Source organism: Xenopus laevis, chromosome 4S (assembly GCF_017654675.1).
Source record: "Xenopus laevis strain J_2021 chromosome 4S, Xenopus_laevis_v10.1, whole genome shotgun sequence".
Classification (NCBI taxonomy): Eukaryota; Metazoa; Chordata; class Amphibia; order Anura; family Pipidae; genus Xenopus; species Xenopus laevis.
Genome location: NC_054378.1, coordinates 97,817,961 through 97,837,091, shown reverse-complemented (window position 1 = coordinate 97,837,091; position 19,131 = coordinate 97,817,961). Strand labels below are relative to the sequence as shown.

Sequence of the window (19,131 nt, the reverse complement as noted above, 5' to 3'; positions counted from 1 at the left end):
GCTTACAATCTACAAGTAGTTACCCATCATTAGAAGACCACAGTATATATATGTAAACATATTTGACATGATTTAAATTTAACACTGGGTGACCTGTGTTATATATCAACCAATTTAAGAGTTAACCAAAGGCACAAAATACATTTCCGAGACAAATTTGAAGACAGATTCTGATTGCTTGTCTTATGAAAGGACATATGAGGGTTGCAAAGTTTTAAACTAGAAATTCCAGCCTTGTGACACAATCTAATCACGCTTCTAGGAACCAGACACATATACAAGCAATGACTACCCCAAACATGTTAACTACCATTTAGTCTCTTTGTAATTAAATGATTGGGCTCCTTAAATCAAAATAAGCTGTTTGCCATAAGATTTAAGAACCTTTACTTGCTGTGCCAAAGAGTAAATACATCCATAACAAGAAGTCATTATAGCTAATCACTTCCCTGCAGTTACTCTATGTATTTCATTCACTGATTAAGCATGAATTTGCAAGATTCCAACTACACTGAATAGCCACTTAAATTAAATATATGGGTCGATTGCTTACAATATACAAAATATATGCAGAAAGGCACAGGACCATTTGGTACAAATCCAATCAGTGACTCTTGGTGGGTCATCTATACACACACACACACATTTATCTGATCTGATTATTAAAACATAACTGACAAACTACAAATTTAGGAAAAATTAGGGAAAAAAGCGAAGACCACCTTTAATTGTAGTATGATGTAGACCGTGATATTCTGAGTCAATCTGCAATTGAAGTATCCCTTTTGCTCTGTAGACTACCGTGTTCTAGTACAGAATTACTAACGGAAACAGAACCCGTTGTGTTTAGTGTAGCAGTGATCCACACAATACAAATATACATTATTTATGGTGAAAGCATTATGCATACGGTAAATTTTACCATTCCGTTCTTCTGCTTGCTCTGCTGACCTTAGAGTAGAGTACAGTATTTTTTTCTAATAACACAAATTTATAGTTTTAGAGCACTATAACTACTTGTTGAACCTCAGTGCGTGACTGCATTTAAATCGAATGTACTGAGCAGATCTCTGATTGGATAGATGTTTGTGTTTCTTTGGAAATGAATTACAAGATGAATCACAAGATGGATCATCTGCCCTTGAATTGGCTCCAGTCCATTAAGTATTACTTATGGACACAGTCAACAAACACAAACAAATATGTCTGAAAAAGAACTTGGGGTTCCATGTGGCACTTCCTATAACAGACTAAAGTGTAGTTGTGTCCACATTTTGTGTAAATTACCATGCCTTTACTTGACTGGATCAATATACTGCAATCTATTTCTCAGGATTCAATTAAATGTGTGTTCAGTCAAAGCACAACAAGGCTTGAATCTATGGGCCTTTCTCCATTTTCTGCAACCAAATGTTTTCATCAGGAAAATAAATAAATGTTGGGGCCTATTCTTACTACCCCTCACTTATTGCCTGGGTCAGGGTGATGTAAATAAGAGGAAAGAGCCGACTCCAGTAAGAATTATGGTCCTATTTACCAAAATTCAAATTTCTAAATGGCCGAGGTTTTTTTTTTTCAATTCAAAAACACTTGAATTTTTACAAATGCAAATATTTGGTTATTTATTTAATACATTTGATCAAATAAAAATGTAAAAAAACTATAATGCATCAAATTTGTATTTTTGGAGCACTTAAAAAAAATAAAATTTTACACATCTCAATTTAGCACATCACCCATTGACTTCTATATGAACTTGCAAGCTTTTAAATGCTGAAGTATACAAGTTTTTCCAAGTTTTAGCGCTCAATAAATATTGAACATTTGAGTTTTTGAAACCATAATTTCGATTCAATCGAAATTCAAATTTTCGTTTTTTATTTTGGTTAAATCTCTTAAATTCGAATTGTGAAGTATCCAAACTTGGTTCAATTTTAATTCGAATTTCCGAGATTTATCAAACCTATCCCCTCGGAAGAATTTAAATTTTACTATTTGCCACCTAAAACCTGCCAAGCTCATGTATAAGTCAATGGGAGAGGTCCAGTGACCACTTTGAAGTTGTTAATAACCTTCCTGATATTCAAGGTTTTTTTTTTTCCCCGGAGGAAAAAAAAAAAAAAAAAAACTCTATTCCAGTGTTGTCAAATTCTATTCGAGTTTTCGGGTCTGTAATATTCATTCGAGTTTTAGATATTCAATTTTATTCTAAAATAACCTCCCAATCGGAATTTGGGTATATTCATATTTATTATAGTTTAAAAAACTCAAATGAATTTAAAATTTGACCTCTGATAAATGTGCCTCTAAGTGTCATATTCAAAACTATATGCTACCTATGTTCCCGCTTTTAAAAATAATTGTAAATTCTTATGAGCCGGGTTCTCTTTACCCCTTGTATCAGTTGTATGTTTCTATGTTGGCATGTTATAAATGTGTTAATAATTATAATAAAACGCAAACATGCAGATATTTAATTCATAGGACACTGGTTCATATTTAATTTGCATGGCCCAGGCTTGGCCCCTCACCAAAATAAAAGTGCACTGCTTGCACATGACTACATACGTATATCACTTATCAACCTGATAATTCCACTCAAAATTGGAGTGCTCAACCCCTCAATTCTTTCCTTTCGGATCAGGTGCAAGACAGTGTATTACCCAACCTGCCACAGGTTAGGAAGTCACATCCAGTCCAAATTACTGCTGCACACTGACAAAGCGGATCAACTTTAGTTGTGTAATTTTATTGGCTCAAAACAAAGTAGACAAGGCAAAGTTTCGGACCTCACAAGGCCCTTTATCAAGCCACCTCACAAGGCCCTTTATCAAGCCTGAAAATTAGTGTGACAAGATCATATTGTTTTTTGCACTCACCCTACGGAACGACACCACATAGAAGGTATCTTCCCTCCTGTGGATTGCTTCTAAAAAGTCTTGGTAGCTCCTTGGGGAGTAGTAATAAATCTGAAGCTCATTAGAGTTCCTATCAAAGCAAACATTGATTTAGGAATACAAACTGCTTTCATCACAAGTGATGTATCAATATCTATTACATAACATTAGTTGCGAGTGTTAAATTACATCAACATGCACTGAAGTCTGAACATAGGGCAAACTAACACTATACAAGCTTTCAACAATCTGGGGTTTGTTTGCTAATCCTAATGCTTGAAGGTTGGTGCTTGTCCTTTCAATAAATCCAGTTTATTAAACATGACAAAGAGCTTGGCTATAAACACACAGGCAAATAACTTACCTGATACTGGTGTCTGTATACTGCATTGTTACAAGTTCAGAATTGCCACTTTTCTCATCTGGCTTCTGGGAACAATTTATGAAAAAAATTTATCTAAATCAGAATCAAATAGTCCTGAGGCAATAAGATTATCAACCATATTTAATTACAATTAAAAATGGAATATGATAAAGAGCATCTAGAACATACATGTTTAAATGTGTTATAAGCAACATGCCATACCTTTTCAAGCTTAGGTTCTTGCATCCGTGTTTACTCATGAATCTGACAGTACAGAGCAATGAACCTTTAAATGTAATGTGACCAGGCAGTGCCAAAACACTACACCCTGGTAGTAACCAAGGATGGGGAAGATGGTGTTTAAGACATGATTAGTTTAAGAAAAAGTTTACAAACGTATCTTCTTGCTATTATTTTGAGATACTTGCTCTTTGAAGACACCACTCCTGCCAAGAAAAAGTATCAAATGTTGACTCACTTGTACCCTCTGGCTGTTGGTTGTTATTCTGGACTTGGTCCTCTCAACTTCATGTCTGTGTATCCAGCCACTCAGTTCCTGGTTTAACCTAAATTCAGAGGTCCACATCAATAAAAACCATACTTATAGAAAATCCAAAACTATTATAAAATATACACAGAGACAGCTTATTAAGAAATTACGTTTTAATAATCAAAAGAAGAAAAAGTTAAATATTTAGAACACTTTTGTAAAATATTCGGTTAAAAGAGACACACTGTATGAGAAGCAGGGCCTCAGCAGATTGCAAACAAGGCTCATAAAGTTATTCTGACCTTAGTCTGAAAAACAATAAACTATAGTATAATAAACTATACTATAGATATGTACACATAAAAGGTTAATAGATTGTGGCAGTACCTCATAAAAAACCTGGTGGCTGGTTGAAACACATGTTTCCAAACACTCAGCCAATATGTAGCATTTTATGAAAACCCCTATTATTCTAAAAAATATGAACTCTACCGATTTAATCGTCTGTGGTTTAATGTGGCTCTCAGATATAAACTTTTTTAGAAGCGTACTTGAAGGCTTCACCTTACTTAGCAACACAATATGTCATACAGGCTGATCATCAGGATAAAAAGCAGTCATTTTTTGCAGGCGTGGTTTTCCCAAGGAAATTGATAACCATGTTTAGAAACATGAATATATATACAGGTAATGCTAAAATGCACATAAAATATAAAACAAGTTAGGGACCGCCATTCGGGGTTTACCTTGACGTGGTATGGTGGCTTATCAATTTTATGATCATAACTTTGTAACAAAATAACCCCTGTTTTGGGTACATATGCAATAGCATTTATTATACTTATATATACTTTAAAGCCTTTAGAGTGCTCCCACAACCCCCCTGTTTTGATATTGTATATTTAGCCAGGAGCTGTGGCATAGCTTCAGTGGTTGTAGCACCCCATACCCCCCCTTTAAACTAGTGGTGATCCTATGCTTTTAAAATTGGGCGTTTGTTTTGGGAATATCTCTCCTTTAAAAGCCTGATTGCTGGCTGGGGAGGATTTAGCCCTTAGTGAAAAAACAGCGTTCAACGGACATTGATTACAGGTAATGCTAAAATGCACATAAAATATAAAACAAGTTAGGGACCGCCATTCGGGGTTTACCTTGACGTGGTATGGTGGCTTATCAATTTTATGATCATAACTTTGTAACAAAATAACCCCTGTTTTGGGTACATATGCAATAGCATTTATTATACTTATATATACTTTAAAGCCTTTAGAGTGCTCCCACAACCCCCCTGTTTTGATATTATATATATATATATATATATATATATATATATATATATATATATATATATATATATTTTTTTTTTTTATTTAGTCTTTATAGCAAGAGATACATTTTCACTGTTTTCCTGAAGCATTAGTACCAAATGAATTTCCCACATACTCAACCAAAGACAAAAACCCACTTCCCCTTTGATGCTGTGGTTCAGGTATATTCTATATCCCTGTTACCAGTCACAGGAGTCTCCTAGTTTGCTGAGCTGGCATATGGAAGTTGAAAGCAATAGGTCTGCTAGACCAAACCCTAAGATTTATACATTTACTGCGATTACTGGAGAAATATAAATATCGGACCAATTTATTATGGCTTGGCAATATTTACCAAGCAGTTATGAATACTTTAAAAAGTAAAAACTTTACATTACATCTAACAGAAATGGTGTTCATTTCTGGCACACGGTAAGATTTTCCCACTGTATTTAAGTCTGTCTTACAGATAAATCTCCCAAAAAAAGACTTTTGAATATAATTGAATATAAAAAAATCTGTTTGTTCTTTTGAGAAATGGATTTCAGTGCAGAATTCTGCTGGAGCAGCACTATTAACTGATTCATTTTGAAAACATTTTTCCCATGACATTATCCCTATAAAGTTGAAGTGCGTAAAAGATGCACATACTATTCCAAACAGATTTCTACTGACTTTTCATGGTTATATTCAACTTGAAGAGGGTTTGATTTTCAAAGATGTAAATAAGACGAGAGTACTTACCTGAGGTTCTGTGTTTTATTGACCTGTGGTTGGCAAGGAGGAGGTTGTGGGATGTATAGTAATGGCTCCTTTACTACCATCAATGCCTTTTCATTGGAAATGTACCTTCCAGATCTAGGGAAAGGAGAAATATTCAGTCTATCACTAATAACCATTAAAAGGTTATGTTGCCGTGGCTGCTGACAATGCACTGCCTAAAATGTTCCTATGAACCACACAAAATGTTTAACTGTTCAATAACAGACACCAAACTAAATTCACAAATGTATCTCCCCATTCGCTCTAATGCTAGATTCTGAAATTATTTTGAGATACATCCATTTTTTTTTTTTTTACAAAGGTATACTGTTCATCAGATCCATTCTTAAATTGAAGGTTTGGCCCCTTTTAAAAGATCATAACTAAAAATGTGCTGTCTCAATGGGTTTCATTTTGTAGGAGAACTAAAGCTTCACAAAGAAATAGACTACAAATGCACATAAAGGCTCATTTTCTAATGCTGGTTACATGTGCACTGTGGTAGGCACCCATGGTAACCAATCAAATGGATAAACATGAAGGCCTGAATTATTATGGTTATAGGATGATTAATCTCTCTGCTGATGCATAAAGTCCAGAATATACATAAAGTCCAGAATATACTGCATTTCTAGCCATATTCACAATTAGGCTTTAGTTCACCATTTATTAAGAATATATTTAGTACCTTAATATACAAAGTCTTCAATAATGTTAGTCTATATGAGCTACTCTCCTATATGTACATACTAATTTGACTAAACTAAGCAAGTCCATGCCTAGCTGTCTTATAGACCTGTTAGAAATTATATATATATAGAAGCACAGTATGTATTTACAGGACTGCCAGTTAAAAGGTTAAATTTAAAGAAAGAATGTGCAATAAACAGCCTAACAATGAAGTAGTAATGCAGTGAACAAAGTCATCCAAACATATTTTTGATTAATCATTACATTGACTTTTTTAATTCAAATGAGTTGCACCTATTAAAAAAAAAAAAAGAAAGAAAATTGTCATTCTGCATTAAAGTTGCTTAGTTACTATACTAAATGACAACTACAAGACTCTTTAAAATACTAAATGAGGTATGTGATGTGCAAAATCTGCCAGAATAATCATATATTTCAATCTATAGGCCTCAGTAAAGTTTTCAGTTAGAGTAGGCCTTTCCTTTCCTTTGAAGAACATTACAATTATAATGGAACATACAGGGGCAGATTAACTAAGGTTCGAAGTGAATATTCGAATTGAAAAACTTCGAAGGGTTTCTTGGGTACTTCGACCATCGAATAGGCCAAATTCGAGTTTGATTCGAAGTGAAAATGCTTTTGACTATTCGGGCATTCGATAATCAAAGTACTGTCTCTTTGACTTCGACACTTTGCCACCTTAAACCTGCCGAATTGCTATGTTAGCCTATGGGGACCTCCTAGAACGTATAGCCAACATTTGGCTAAGTTTTTAGAAGTCGAAGTGAAATCGTACGATTATAAGATTAAAACGTTCTATTCGAAGTATGATCGTACAATGTTAAAAATCCTACGAATCCGACTTCGAATGTCGAACTAACCTATTCGATGATCGAATTTCGAAGTATTTTGCACTTCGAAACTCGACCCTTGATAAATCTGCCGCTAAGTGTTCTCTTAACACAAAAGCATACAAAAGATGCATCCGTACATATAAGAGAGGTCATTTATCAACACTGGGCAAATTTACCTGTGGGCAGTAACCCATGGTAACCAATCAAATTGTTGCATTCATTCTTTTACCTGCAGCTGGATGAAAAAAGTAATTTACTGACTGGTTGCTATGTGCTACTGCCCTTGGGCAAAAAGGGTGAAATAAAGCAAAATATATTAAATTAAATTTTATTACCTGATATTCTCTTTCTGGGTTTCTGCCTTTTCATCACTAGCTGAGAAACCAAGAAGTTGCCTGTTGTGGCGGACAGGACTGACCTCAACATCATACGGGCCTGGTTTAGACTCCAGAATACTGTGAGCAACACAGAACCAAACATTGCAAATTTATCATAATGCAAGAAATTCTGGGAGAGGTGTAATGGTTCATTTACTATTCCCACCTCTGGAAATAGTTATCTATCAGCTCAATAGTCTTAACATTATCTTCTGAGGAGTGTGACAGGGATTAAAAAACTATGAGATTTTATCTTGCTCAGTCTTAATGGTCATCTGTATATTGTATGATTATTTCAATGTACTGTACAGTCAATTTTGGATAGTTTTTGGCTCTTTATGTACCATTGCAAGAGACACTGTTAAAACAACTAAAAAATTATTGCTTAATTGTCCTTTGGAAGAAAGCAATGTGATTTGAGGTGATTTATAAACACACTGGGTCTTCTTTATTCTAAGGAGCCATTGTCAATGCTTAATGGTGTACCCTGACCTATTGCTGCTTTTGGTGGAGAGTCACCTATGGTGTAATTCGAGCGCAGTGTGGTTTCAATCTATTTGCTCTTTCATGTTTGTAATAAATGCACACATGGCACTATACCTTAATGGATTAAAATTGAGCAGTAGAAATGCAGCCACCATCATTAGGCAGACGGCTCTTCTCTTCGGTGCAGTCACTTTGAGCTTCTGATTCTAAAGCCAAAAAATAAGTAAATCTTTAAAAGTCCCCTGTAAAAATCTACACATGCATTTTCAGGCTGAAAAGTTTTTGTACTCGTGCTTTTGTTATAGTCGAAGGCGGTAATTTTGCATTTAAATATATCATCTATATCATATAAGCTTACTGGTGTCACTTGTTGACACTTGAATATTATAAGAGTTAATGTAACCCCTGCTTTAGAATATAATGCTAATAGAAAATACCAAGGAATTGAATTTTTCAATACTGGGTACATTACAGCCCAAATAAATTAAAAGATGAACTAGTCTGTAGTACAGCTATTACCGGACGTAATACATGTGTGATACATAAATGTTTGCTATGATAGCATTTTAATATGTTCCACTTCACTAACATCAAAGTATTTATTTCTCACTAACTTATTTCCCAACACCGCCGTTACTTACAAGTACAATCATGCAGTACTTTATACTAGTTACTCTAAGAGTGCCTTAGCCTCAACTAAGAATTACACAAAAAAAATACTTTTTTTTGGGACAGAAAAAAGACATGGCAATAAGTTGGGATAAATCCTAAATAGCTTTCCATTTTCCATGTATATGTAGTAATTGTACTTTTTCCATTAGGAAGAATGGAATGGGTAAAAAAGCATTATAAACATTATGTATAGGACTAGTAGTAGCAATAGAAGTAGTAAATATCCCAATAGAAGATAGCAAAATGTAGTTTAAAAGAAAACTATACCCCCCCCCCAACAATGTAGGTCTCTATAAAAAGATATTGCATAAAACAGCTCATATGTAAAACCCTGCTTCATGTTAATAAACCATTTTCATAATAATATACTTTTTAGTAGTATGTACCATTGGGTAATTATAAATAGAAAACTGCCATTTTAAAAAATATTGTATGATTCACTGTGCACACAAACACACCAAATAAACCATACATATTAGGTCACATGAGACAATTAAAAGACAAGAGTTGTGTCTTTTGCTTCCACACTTCTTCCTGTGACAGTTACAGCTGCAGTATTTCTGGTCAGGTGATCTCTGAGGCAGTACACAGACCATCATGAAATGGTGGTTTAAGACAAGAGATGAAAAAGGGCAGTTTTTACTCAAATATAGATTTCAGTTTGATAAGATTCTTTCATATGCCACTTAAGTTGATGTAAACTATCCGTTACATTAAGTATTCATTTTGGGTGTATAGTTTTCCATTAAATGTTGTTCTACCCACAATCACAAGCTTTAACATTATGAAGTAGCTTGCCATTCTATTTCTGATGCTGGGAAAAGATAAGAATGTACAGAGGAAGTTTACCATTAAATTAACATTTTATATAGAGCAGGGCTTCCCAACCAGAGGGGAATTTGGTCTGTTCAAGGGCCACGGACTATGAGAAATATTTGCCCCACTTAATTTAAAGAACTAAAAAAATTTACAATTTATACTAAGCAACATTTCAAATGTTCTTGGCATTTTTGTATTGGATATTTTCAGCATGCAACTGAAAAACGGAGGGCTGAATTGTGTTGTTTGAATGTTTTTATTGCTTATATTTTAGTCTCTGCCTTATTCATCTTCCATTCTGAATTCTAAACTGCTGCCATATTGCTAAAGTGATTAAGCTCTAGCAACCAGATACCAGTTCAAATTTCAAGCATGAGGGTAGAAAAAAAAATAATAGGTGAATATGTGGTTTCAAAACAAATTTTAAAAAATGGAGACAAACTGCAAATTGTCTTAGAATATAGCTGTATATATCATTCTAAAATGATTCAACTACCCATTGAAGGTATCACTGTCAGGCACAAATACAAATGAAATATAAAGATGCCCTGATTGCCCCCTGTATGCAGCTGTGAGATATAAATCGGTTAACGAAGAAATGTATCTAGTGAAACATGCAAGTGTGCTGATTTATTATACAACACAGCCATCTTACTTCAGACACAACTTCTTCTAGCAATTTCTGCAAAGATCCATTTTCATTCTTTAGCTTCTCATTCTCAGAGAGAGCTGCCCTTAGGCGCACTTCCAGCGTCTGCATGTATTCCTTTTTCTTTCTTCTAGACTGGAAGGCTGATTCTCGGTTTTTAATCATTCGCTGTTGCCTCCTTAGGACATTTATCTGGAAAAACAAAGACTGAATCACAATCCTGCTGTCTATGAGTTAACTAGCAACAACACAGCAATTATAAATTGTGACAATGCAACAGGCAATTTACTTATACCAACGGCAAAGGTCGGTTGAGAAAGGACCTTGTAAAAGGGGGAAGTAAACTTAGAATATGATACTAGTATTATCTCACTCCATAGGCTTATGGCATATGAGACACATTTTCCGCTGGCATTTTTAAGCTGGCAGAGACAGATATTACTAATAAAACACATATTTTGGCCAGATAATTAATAAAAGCTAATGTTTGACTCCTCACTAGAAATTGGGAGCTGAAAAACACATGTGGCATGTACATCCCCTGTTGCATGAGCTGTAGTATTTAACATGGAACTATGCAGAGATAATATCATTGAGGGAAAAAGCTAATTAGCATTTTTTTTCAGCCAGCTGGAGGTAGAAAAGAAAGCAAACATTTGATTGGTTGCCATGGGTTAATGAAAATTGAAACATTACAAAGGCAATTCAGAAATCCACATGACAAGCAACAAATACCAGATCCAACTATTAAAATATGTTCTGTGCCTTAACCAGTCATTTTGCTATGAAAGTATATTCATGGATATTATAATAAAGTTATTATAACAATTGGACCAGAAAATTGGTTGCAGGCAGATGTAGATTCATTCTGAGAAATACTACAGTATAGATATAAATGTTAATTGCTATGCTGCCATAAGCAGTGCAACTTGCAGGCAAGAGATCAGTGGAATCAGTTTTGGGCTGCCAGGATTAACAGATTCAAAGTGAACACCTGCACATAAGAAACAAAGATAGAGCTACGTATCAGTATGAAAGTGATAATACACCAGTGCTCTGGGTTTAATTACACCAGTTATGCTTTCACTTAAGAAATAGACTACCCTCGGAGCTCCGTATGTGGCAGAAATACAACTCTAAACAACCACAAAACCAATTCATGATTGTCTAACTTAAAGGGAAAACCCTAAGTGGGTTATTTATCAAAGGTCTAATTTTAGAGTAATGTGAATTTTTTAAAACAAATACATCTGATTTTATTCAAATTGTATGTTATTTATGATTTATGTTTCCAGGGTCAAGGTGTGATAAATCTCACATTTGAACTTCAAATTTGAGTTGATGGTTTTAAATTCGAATTTGTAAGTTTTGATCCAAAAAAAAAAAAAAAAAAAAAAATTGATTTTACCATTCAAACCTTAGTAAATGTGCCCCTACATGTCCCAGTGATCCCCAACCTGTTACTCTTTAGTGCTTATTTGTTTTCTGTTAGAAATTGTCTCTGGACCCTCTCTATACCTGAATTCAGGTCAACATACCCAATATGCCTTGTAAAATCAGAATCCCCTACTGCAAGCATCTATAGTCCTATGGTCGCTGAATTTGAATAGTAATTCTCCTATAAAATAGATATACAGTACCAGTTGCATCTGTGCAGACACCTTATTTGAACACGCGCATATAATTAAATCTAAGATTAACATGACAGGTTTAACATCAAAACCTCTTTTAAAACTGCTATACTCTCTTTCCAAATAATGTAAAGCCCCCTTATCCAGAAAACCCCAGGGTAACAAGCATTCTGGATCTCTGTAATAATAAAATAGTACCTTGTATTAGTACTCCAAACTAAGATATAATGAATCCTTATTGGAAGCAGAACCAGCCTGTTGGGTTTATTTAATGTTTACATGATTTTCTAGTTGACTTAAGGTATGAAGATCCAAATTACAGAAAGATCCATTATCCAGAAAGCCCCAGATCCCATACCTGTACAATAAAGCACCTAAAGAATCCAAGTAACTGATGTTCCTATTTTTAGGAAAGTTTTTGCTCTTGAAAGTCAGCTTTCAGCCCATTCGCTGTTAATGGTTCCATGAATATTTCAAAGCACTTTTGGATATTGCTGCCAATAAACGACTAATGTGCCAAAGCGCTTTTAAGATGGTCGGTCTGTCACAGAAGAGTCCAGTGAAGGCAAGCAGCAAACTTTCCGCAGGCTGGAAAACAGCACAAGACATGTAGCATCCCCCACCATGCTTTGCAATTTTAACATTTCCTTTGGTTTCTGGTGTATGGAAATAGATTAATAAACAAAGCAACTTCACTTGGAGCAGTATATGTGGCTACATGTGAATCCATGCGTATATTTCTATTTCAGCATGGATACAAGGTATGTACACCACACATACTGAACAGACAGGATTCCCAGGAGGATGCCTTTGTAGTCTTAAGTACATCAAGTCTGCAGGAAACCCCAAGAAGCACTAGCACATCCCACAGACGTCTCTCACACTTTCCATTCATTCCTGAGCCAAAAAACATCCACATCAGGGGGTTCAAGTTAGCACAAGTCTGAGATCATAACTTAACCTTTAGGTGGCAAGGATCTAGCAGTCAATTTTTAGAACAAAGCATTTCTGGAAACAATCGCAGATAGAATAAAGTAACTGTACAAACTCCTATTTTCAGCTGCAGTAAAAAGATCCCAAGCTAGACAGAAATGCTACAGAAGAGACAATATTCATACAGAGATCTGATTAATTCATGTTTTTTGCATTTTTTACCTACTACAGGTATGGGATCTAATATCCAGAATCTTTGGGTTTTTTGGTAATACCATATCTTAAGGCAGGGGTCCCCAACCTTTTTCACCCGTGAGCAACATTCAGATGTAAAAAGAGTTGAGGAGCAACACAAGCATGAAAAATGTTCCCGGATGGTGCAAAATTAGGGCTGTGATAGGCTATTTGGTAGCCTCTATGTGGACTGGCAGCCTACAGGAGGCTCTGCTTGGCAGTACATCTTGTTTTTATGCAACTAAAACTTGCCTCCGAGCCAAGAATTCAAAAATAAGCACCTGCTTTGAGGCCACGGAGAGCAAATCCAAGGGGTTGGTGAGCAACATGTTGCTACTGGTTGGGGATCTCTGCCTTAAGGGGTAGATTTATCAAAATGTGAGATTAGAACTCAATAAATAAAAGCTCACTCGTTCTATTCATTCCTATGGAATTTTTAGAATTGTATTTATCAGTGGGTAAACGTTAGACCTCACCATTTGATAAATATGGTTCTAAAATTCCATAGGAATAATTAGAATGTGGGTGAGTTTTTATTTATTAAATATATAATAGTCTTGTAAAGAATTTTTAATCATGAAATAAACTCACTAGGACTGTTTTGTGACCATTAAGTACAAAAGTAGCGTCAGATTATTAGAGAAAAATCATTTTTAAAAATTAGAATGATTTTCTTGAAATGCACTCTGTGGGGGATGGCCTTCCCGTAATTCTGAGCTTTCTGGATAAATGTGTGTTTACATAAAAAAAAGCTTTAAAAAATTCTTAGTTTTCAGCAATAATAATAATAATAGTAGGCATATAGACAATAGTGTACGCCATAGCGTGCGAGCAATTTAGGAATGCGGGCACAAAAAACCACCTGCATGGGTGAATCAAGCTGGTGTTAATGTGTGAATTTACTATTTTTCTTTAAAAAAAAAAATCCCTAAAACTGTACAATTTATGGTTGAAACACGTTGGTGTAGTAACCGTTAGCCTTTCTGACAACAGGATTATTCGAATTACAACGGTTTCTAGGTTCGAGGTGTGATAATCTTGCATTCCAAATTTTTTTTTTTTTTTTTTTAATTCTAGTTCTGACCAAAAATAAAATGTCAAAAATTTGAATTTATCATTTGAACCTTAAAGGGATACTGTCATGGGAAAAACATTTTTTTTCAAAATGAATCAGTTGATAGTGCAGAATTCTGCACTGAAATCCATTTCTCAAAAGAGCAAACAGATTTTTTTATATTCAATTTTGAAATCTGACATGGGGCTAGACATTTTGTCAATTTCCCAGCTGCCCCAAGTCATGTGACTTGTGCTCTGATAAACTTCAATCACTCTTTACTGCAAGTTAGAGTGATATCACCCCCTTCCTTCCCCCCCCCCCCAGCAGCCAAACAAAAGAACAATGGGAAGGCAACCAGATAGCAGCTCCCTAACACAAGATAACAGCTGCCTGGTAGATCTAAGAACAACACTCAATAGTAAAAACCCATGTCCCACTGAGACACATTCAGTTACATAGAGAAGGAAAAACAGCAGCCTGCCAGAAAGCATTTCTCTCCTGAAGTGCAGGCACAAGTCACATGACATGGGGCAGCTGGGAAATTGACAAAATGTCTAGACCCATGTCAGATTTCAAAATTGAATATAAAAAATCTGTTTGCTCTTTTGAGAAATGGATTTCAGTGCAGAATTCTACTGCAGCAGCGCTATTAACTGATTCATTTTGAAAAAAATTTTTTTTCCCATGACAGTATCCCTTTAATAAATCTTCCCCATAGTGGAGTACCCTAATCTAAGAAATCTATGCCATGGATCAAAAGCCAAAGAAAAGGGAGATCAGAAAATTGTAAACCATGGAAATAGTTAAAATAATCTTGGCTCTTGCACTGATGCAGTGTGAACAAAAAAGAAAGTGAGAACCCTAAAACCTAAAAATAAATTCCAAACAAAATTCTTTTGTGTTCTCCCACTATCTCTTCACTAAAGGCTGACAATATTCAACATAATAATATGTACTTGAAAGCTTCAATTAAACTTAATGTTAAGTTTATTAACTCCCTTGCTCTCAAAGTTCTGAAAAACAACCACAAGAATGCAGAACAAGAATTTTCTATAAAGTTTTACAATATATGCACATTATAGGGGGAAGTATTGGTTTACATTACATTTTTGCCAAAAACACATTATGGAGCGCTTTGAATTGCTCATAAAAACACCAGCACATAAAACTTGGATTGTTTTGAATACATATTGTCCCCGTTGTTTTAATTGAAAGAAAAACAACAGCTCAGCAACAGGGAAATTTAAATCACATTCACTTTATCCTTTACTACTCAAGATTGTGGTTCTCCAGAGCAATTGTAGGGGATAGAGTTAGTAAAAAAAAAAACTCATCAACAAGTTTTTAGTGTCAGTATCACTTTAATTCCACCACAAGAGAGATTTAGTCCTAATGCAGTTGATCTAGAACTTTCTAACCACATTCAGTATACATAAATTGTCAATGGTTTTAAAGGGCAAGTTGACTCCAAAATAAAAATGTGCCTGACAGAAGAGAACTCAATTATAAGCAGCTTTCCAATATACGTTTATTAAAATATTTCCCCGCTTTTAAAGTTATTTGTAAAAACAGTTGCTATTGAAAGCAGCATTTGCTTAACTCTTTGTTGTTACTTTTTAAACAGTTGCATAAAACTTAGTTCCCCAGCAAAGACAGGTCTGTTAATCAGCTGCCTAGTTTTACATTGTTTCAATAGTCTGAGCCATACATTACAATAAAAATACAAACAATACATATAGAATTAACTAACAAAACATAGAAAATGTGTAATGAATGTATATTGCAAAGTTGCTTAGAATTATGTTTTTTTTTTTAATTGGCAAAAATTATCTTAAAGATTGACATTCCCTTTAAAAATGATTGCAGTTGCAAATGTCTGTCCTTTTCTGCAATGCTGGTTCTGATGACTGTAGAAATGTAGCAGAAGTCAGTTCCCCTTAGCAAGTAATCCAAAATTAGACTTGTGCTCTAGAAACTACAATGCAATGCAAAGCTTGATGAATTTGATGTATGCAATTGAAACCTAATTTATATACAGGCATGGCATCTCTTATACAGAAACTTGATATCCAGAAGGCTCCAGATTACAGGAAAGCCATCTCCCATTGAGTCAATTTAAAGAAAATAAAAAGATTTCCTTTCCTTTTTAATAATAAAACAGTCCTAGGTACTTGATAGTAACTGTGCTGCAAAAATACATACTGGTTGAGATATGTATTTAGTATTCAACACACCCTTTTACATTAGGAGTCATTTTGTGCAGATTCTCTTTTACATTACAGGAGATGGATACATTAAGGGAGGATATTTACTAAAACTCAACTTTTTCTCACTAAAATAAAAAAAAAAAAATGACCAAACTCCCAAACCCCAATCCCCTTAATTTACTAATAAATCTGTCCGGAAATGTCAGTGCGGGAAAAAAAGTCGAGACAAAATCTTCCAACTTTTTAGTTTTGTAGCTCAAATCGTGCGTTTCAATTGGTCACCTAAAAGACTCGACTTTTTTGGATTATCAAACGAAAACCAGCCCAAAACCCTTTAATATCATGAAGGCAAGAAACATCTCCAAACTGATTTCAACAGGTTTATCTCGAGTATTTGCAGATTCGGATTTTCAGTAGCTTTGGAACATAATAAACCTTGAGAAATTAAAGTTTTTTTTCCTCTAAAAATTCCAGTTTTCCCCTTTAAAAATTTGACCAGAAAAATTTTAGTCTTTCAAGTATGCTATATAGAAGCATAAATTAAAAATAAAATGCAACCGAATAGTAAAACATCTCTAAACCTTCTAAAAATGTAAAATAATTCATAACGTTAGGAAAGAAGCTGCTTTTTTCAGCAGCTCATGTGTCTATGACAGGGTCACTGCATTTCTACTTTATATGTAAATGATCTTGGCCAATATTCTGGGTTAGATAAGTTGCGTAAACCTGTGAAAGTCACTGAGCGTAAAGTCTAGAACATCCATCCGTTTATTAGTTTCATTCTGCTGATAAAGCTGCACTTTTAAGAGAGGCCAAACCTTTCATCATGCAGCAAAATGTTATTTTCCATAATAAAGGCTGCCATCTAACAGCCAGTTTTATCTAAAACATGTGTCCATAATAAGATTTACATCATGTTATCTCACTTCAGGCACAAAATGCTGTGACACTTTAGTGTATAAATATCTAATTACACAAGTATAGCATTATGAAATTGTGAGCTGTAAAATAACATGATTTGTTTACCACTATGTATTAGACATTTGCGAGGAAGACAGCAAATCAGAAAATGCATGGTTTTAGTATGTATTTCAGTCACAGGAACTAATGGAAATAAGGTGCACCAGCTGGGACTGGAGTCAAACTGGTCTTAAACTGTACCCTAGCAATAACTAGGAGCAGTCAAATATTATGTGCCCTGCCTCTATGCCTAGGGCATAGAGGTGGGGCAGTCAATTACTTTCACTTTCCATTCAGCACTTCCTACCTATCACTACACTTCTCACATTGCCCCTTCCCTCCTCAGGCTCTAGAGTTATGTAGGGCACTGTGCATGGGCATTAGGTCCCCCATTCTGGTGCCTACACAAGATTTTGGGGTGATACACAATTTATCTTAATAACAGTGTCCACAAAATGGCTCCTGCCTACTGTGTTTGTGTAATTCCAAGACTTAAGGAAACAAAATTTAAATAATAAATATAGTGTAAGGAAAATGTATTTTGTTCAACTAACATGATAGAAAATTATTTTAAATAATTTTTTAGGGTGACAGGTCCCGCTTAAGCTGCTTGGTGCAATACGTAATATACACAAATCTCAATATGCAAAGATGAGCTTTTCTTGCTGCAAAGTGCTGACAATGCTATCAATAGGCTTTTGGGGAGCTACTAGAGCACAATAAAGAAACAGCTCCCTACTCTACAGCGCACATCATCCTTCCTGGTTTTGCAGTTTTCAGAAGGTGTTGAGTGACCGCCTAGTTGAGAGTAAATTCCCTGCACATTTCTGGAGTTAAATATTGATTTTGTGCTGACTGTGGCCTGTATGCCTTCACGAATGAGGAAAGCTCTTTGAGTTGCAATGAATCTGCTTTCCCTGAAGATAACCCACTCAAAGCAGAGCCATGTGGTAATTCAGCAGCCAGCACGGTTTTCAGTATTTATAAAAACATGGTCCACATAGTGTGTGATTGGCCTATAGGCGATCAAAGTGGGTGGGACAAATGTTCTAATCAAAAGAATTAGTCCCAATTATAAATGTTCCCAACAGCCCGCTGCACAGTCCTGCTCTGTTTTGACTGCAAATCAGGATATTTCTGTCTGCCACATTATTTGTATATAATAATCTATAGCCCCTTAATCCTTTACAAACAAAAACCTACCGAGGAGCTGTCATTTGTCAATAACTATACAGTTATTTGAAGTTGGTATGTTTGCTGCTTATTATGAATGGCAAGATTATCTACTTTGCTGTACACAGATAGGACATCCTAATCCAAAAGCTAAGCAGAGGTCTTAAGCTGATGGTCAGGTCAGAAATTTAAAGGGTTAATAGAATTCACCAGAATTTTGCACTGAAATAAATTTTTCAAAAGAGCAAACAGATTTCTTTATATTCAATTTTGAAATCCGACATGGGGCTAGAAATATTGTTTCCCAGCTGCTCCCAGTCATGTGACTTGTGCTCTGATAAACTTCAGTCACTCTTTACTGCTGTACTGCAAGCTGAAGTGATATCACCCCCCTCCCTTCTCCCCCCCCCCTGCAGCCTAACAACAGAACAATGAAAAGGTAACGAGACAGCAGCTCCCTAAACAAGATAACAGCTCCCTGGTAGATCTAAGAACAGCACTCAATAGTAAAAGCCAAGTCCCACTGAGACTGATTTAGTTACATTAAGTAGGAAAGATAATAGCCTGTC

General features: G+C 35.2%; 1 protein-coding gene across 8 annotated transcripts in view; it reads right to left on the bottom strand.

Moving 5' to 3' along the window:
- Positions 1-19,131, bottom strand: part of atf6.S (activating transcription factor 6 S homeolog) — a 63,336-nt gene that overhangs the window by 29,637 nt on the left and 14,568 nt on the right. For 4 of the 8 annotated variants that reach the window (XM_018259706.2, XM_018259705.2, XM_018259708.2 and 1 more), the window contains exons 8-14: positions 10,374-10,559; positions 8,342-8,433; positions 7,700-7,819; positions 5,803-5,916; positions 3,740-3,827; positions 3,262-3,326; positions 2,880-2,988 (exon numbers count right to left, since the gene is read on the bottom strand). In XM_018259706.2, the coding sequence (XP_018115195.1) occupies positions 2,880-2,988; positions 3,262-3,326; positions 3,740-3,827; positions 5,803-5,916; positions 7,700-7,819; positions 8,342-8,433; positions 10,374-10,559 (774 nt within the window). 8 annotated transcript variants of the gene reach the window in all.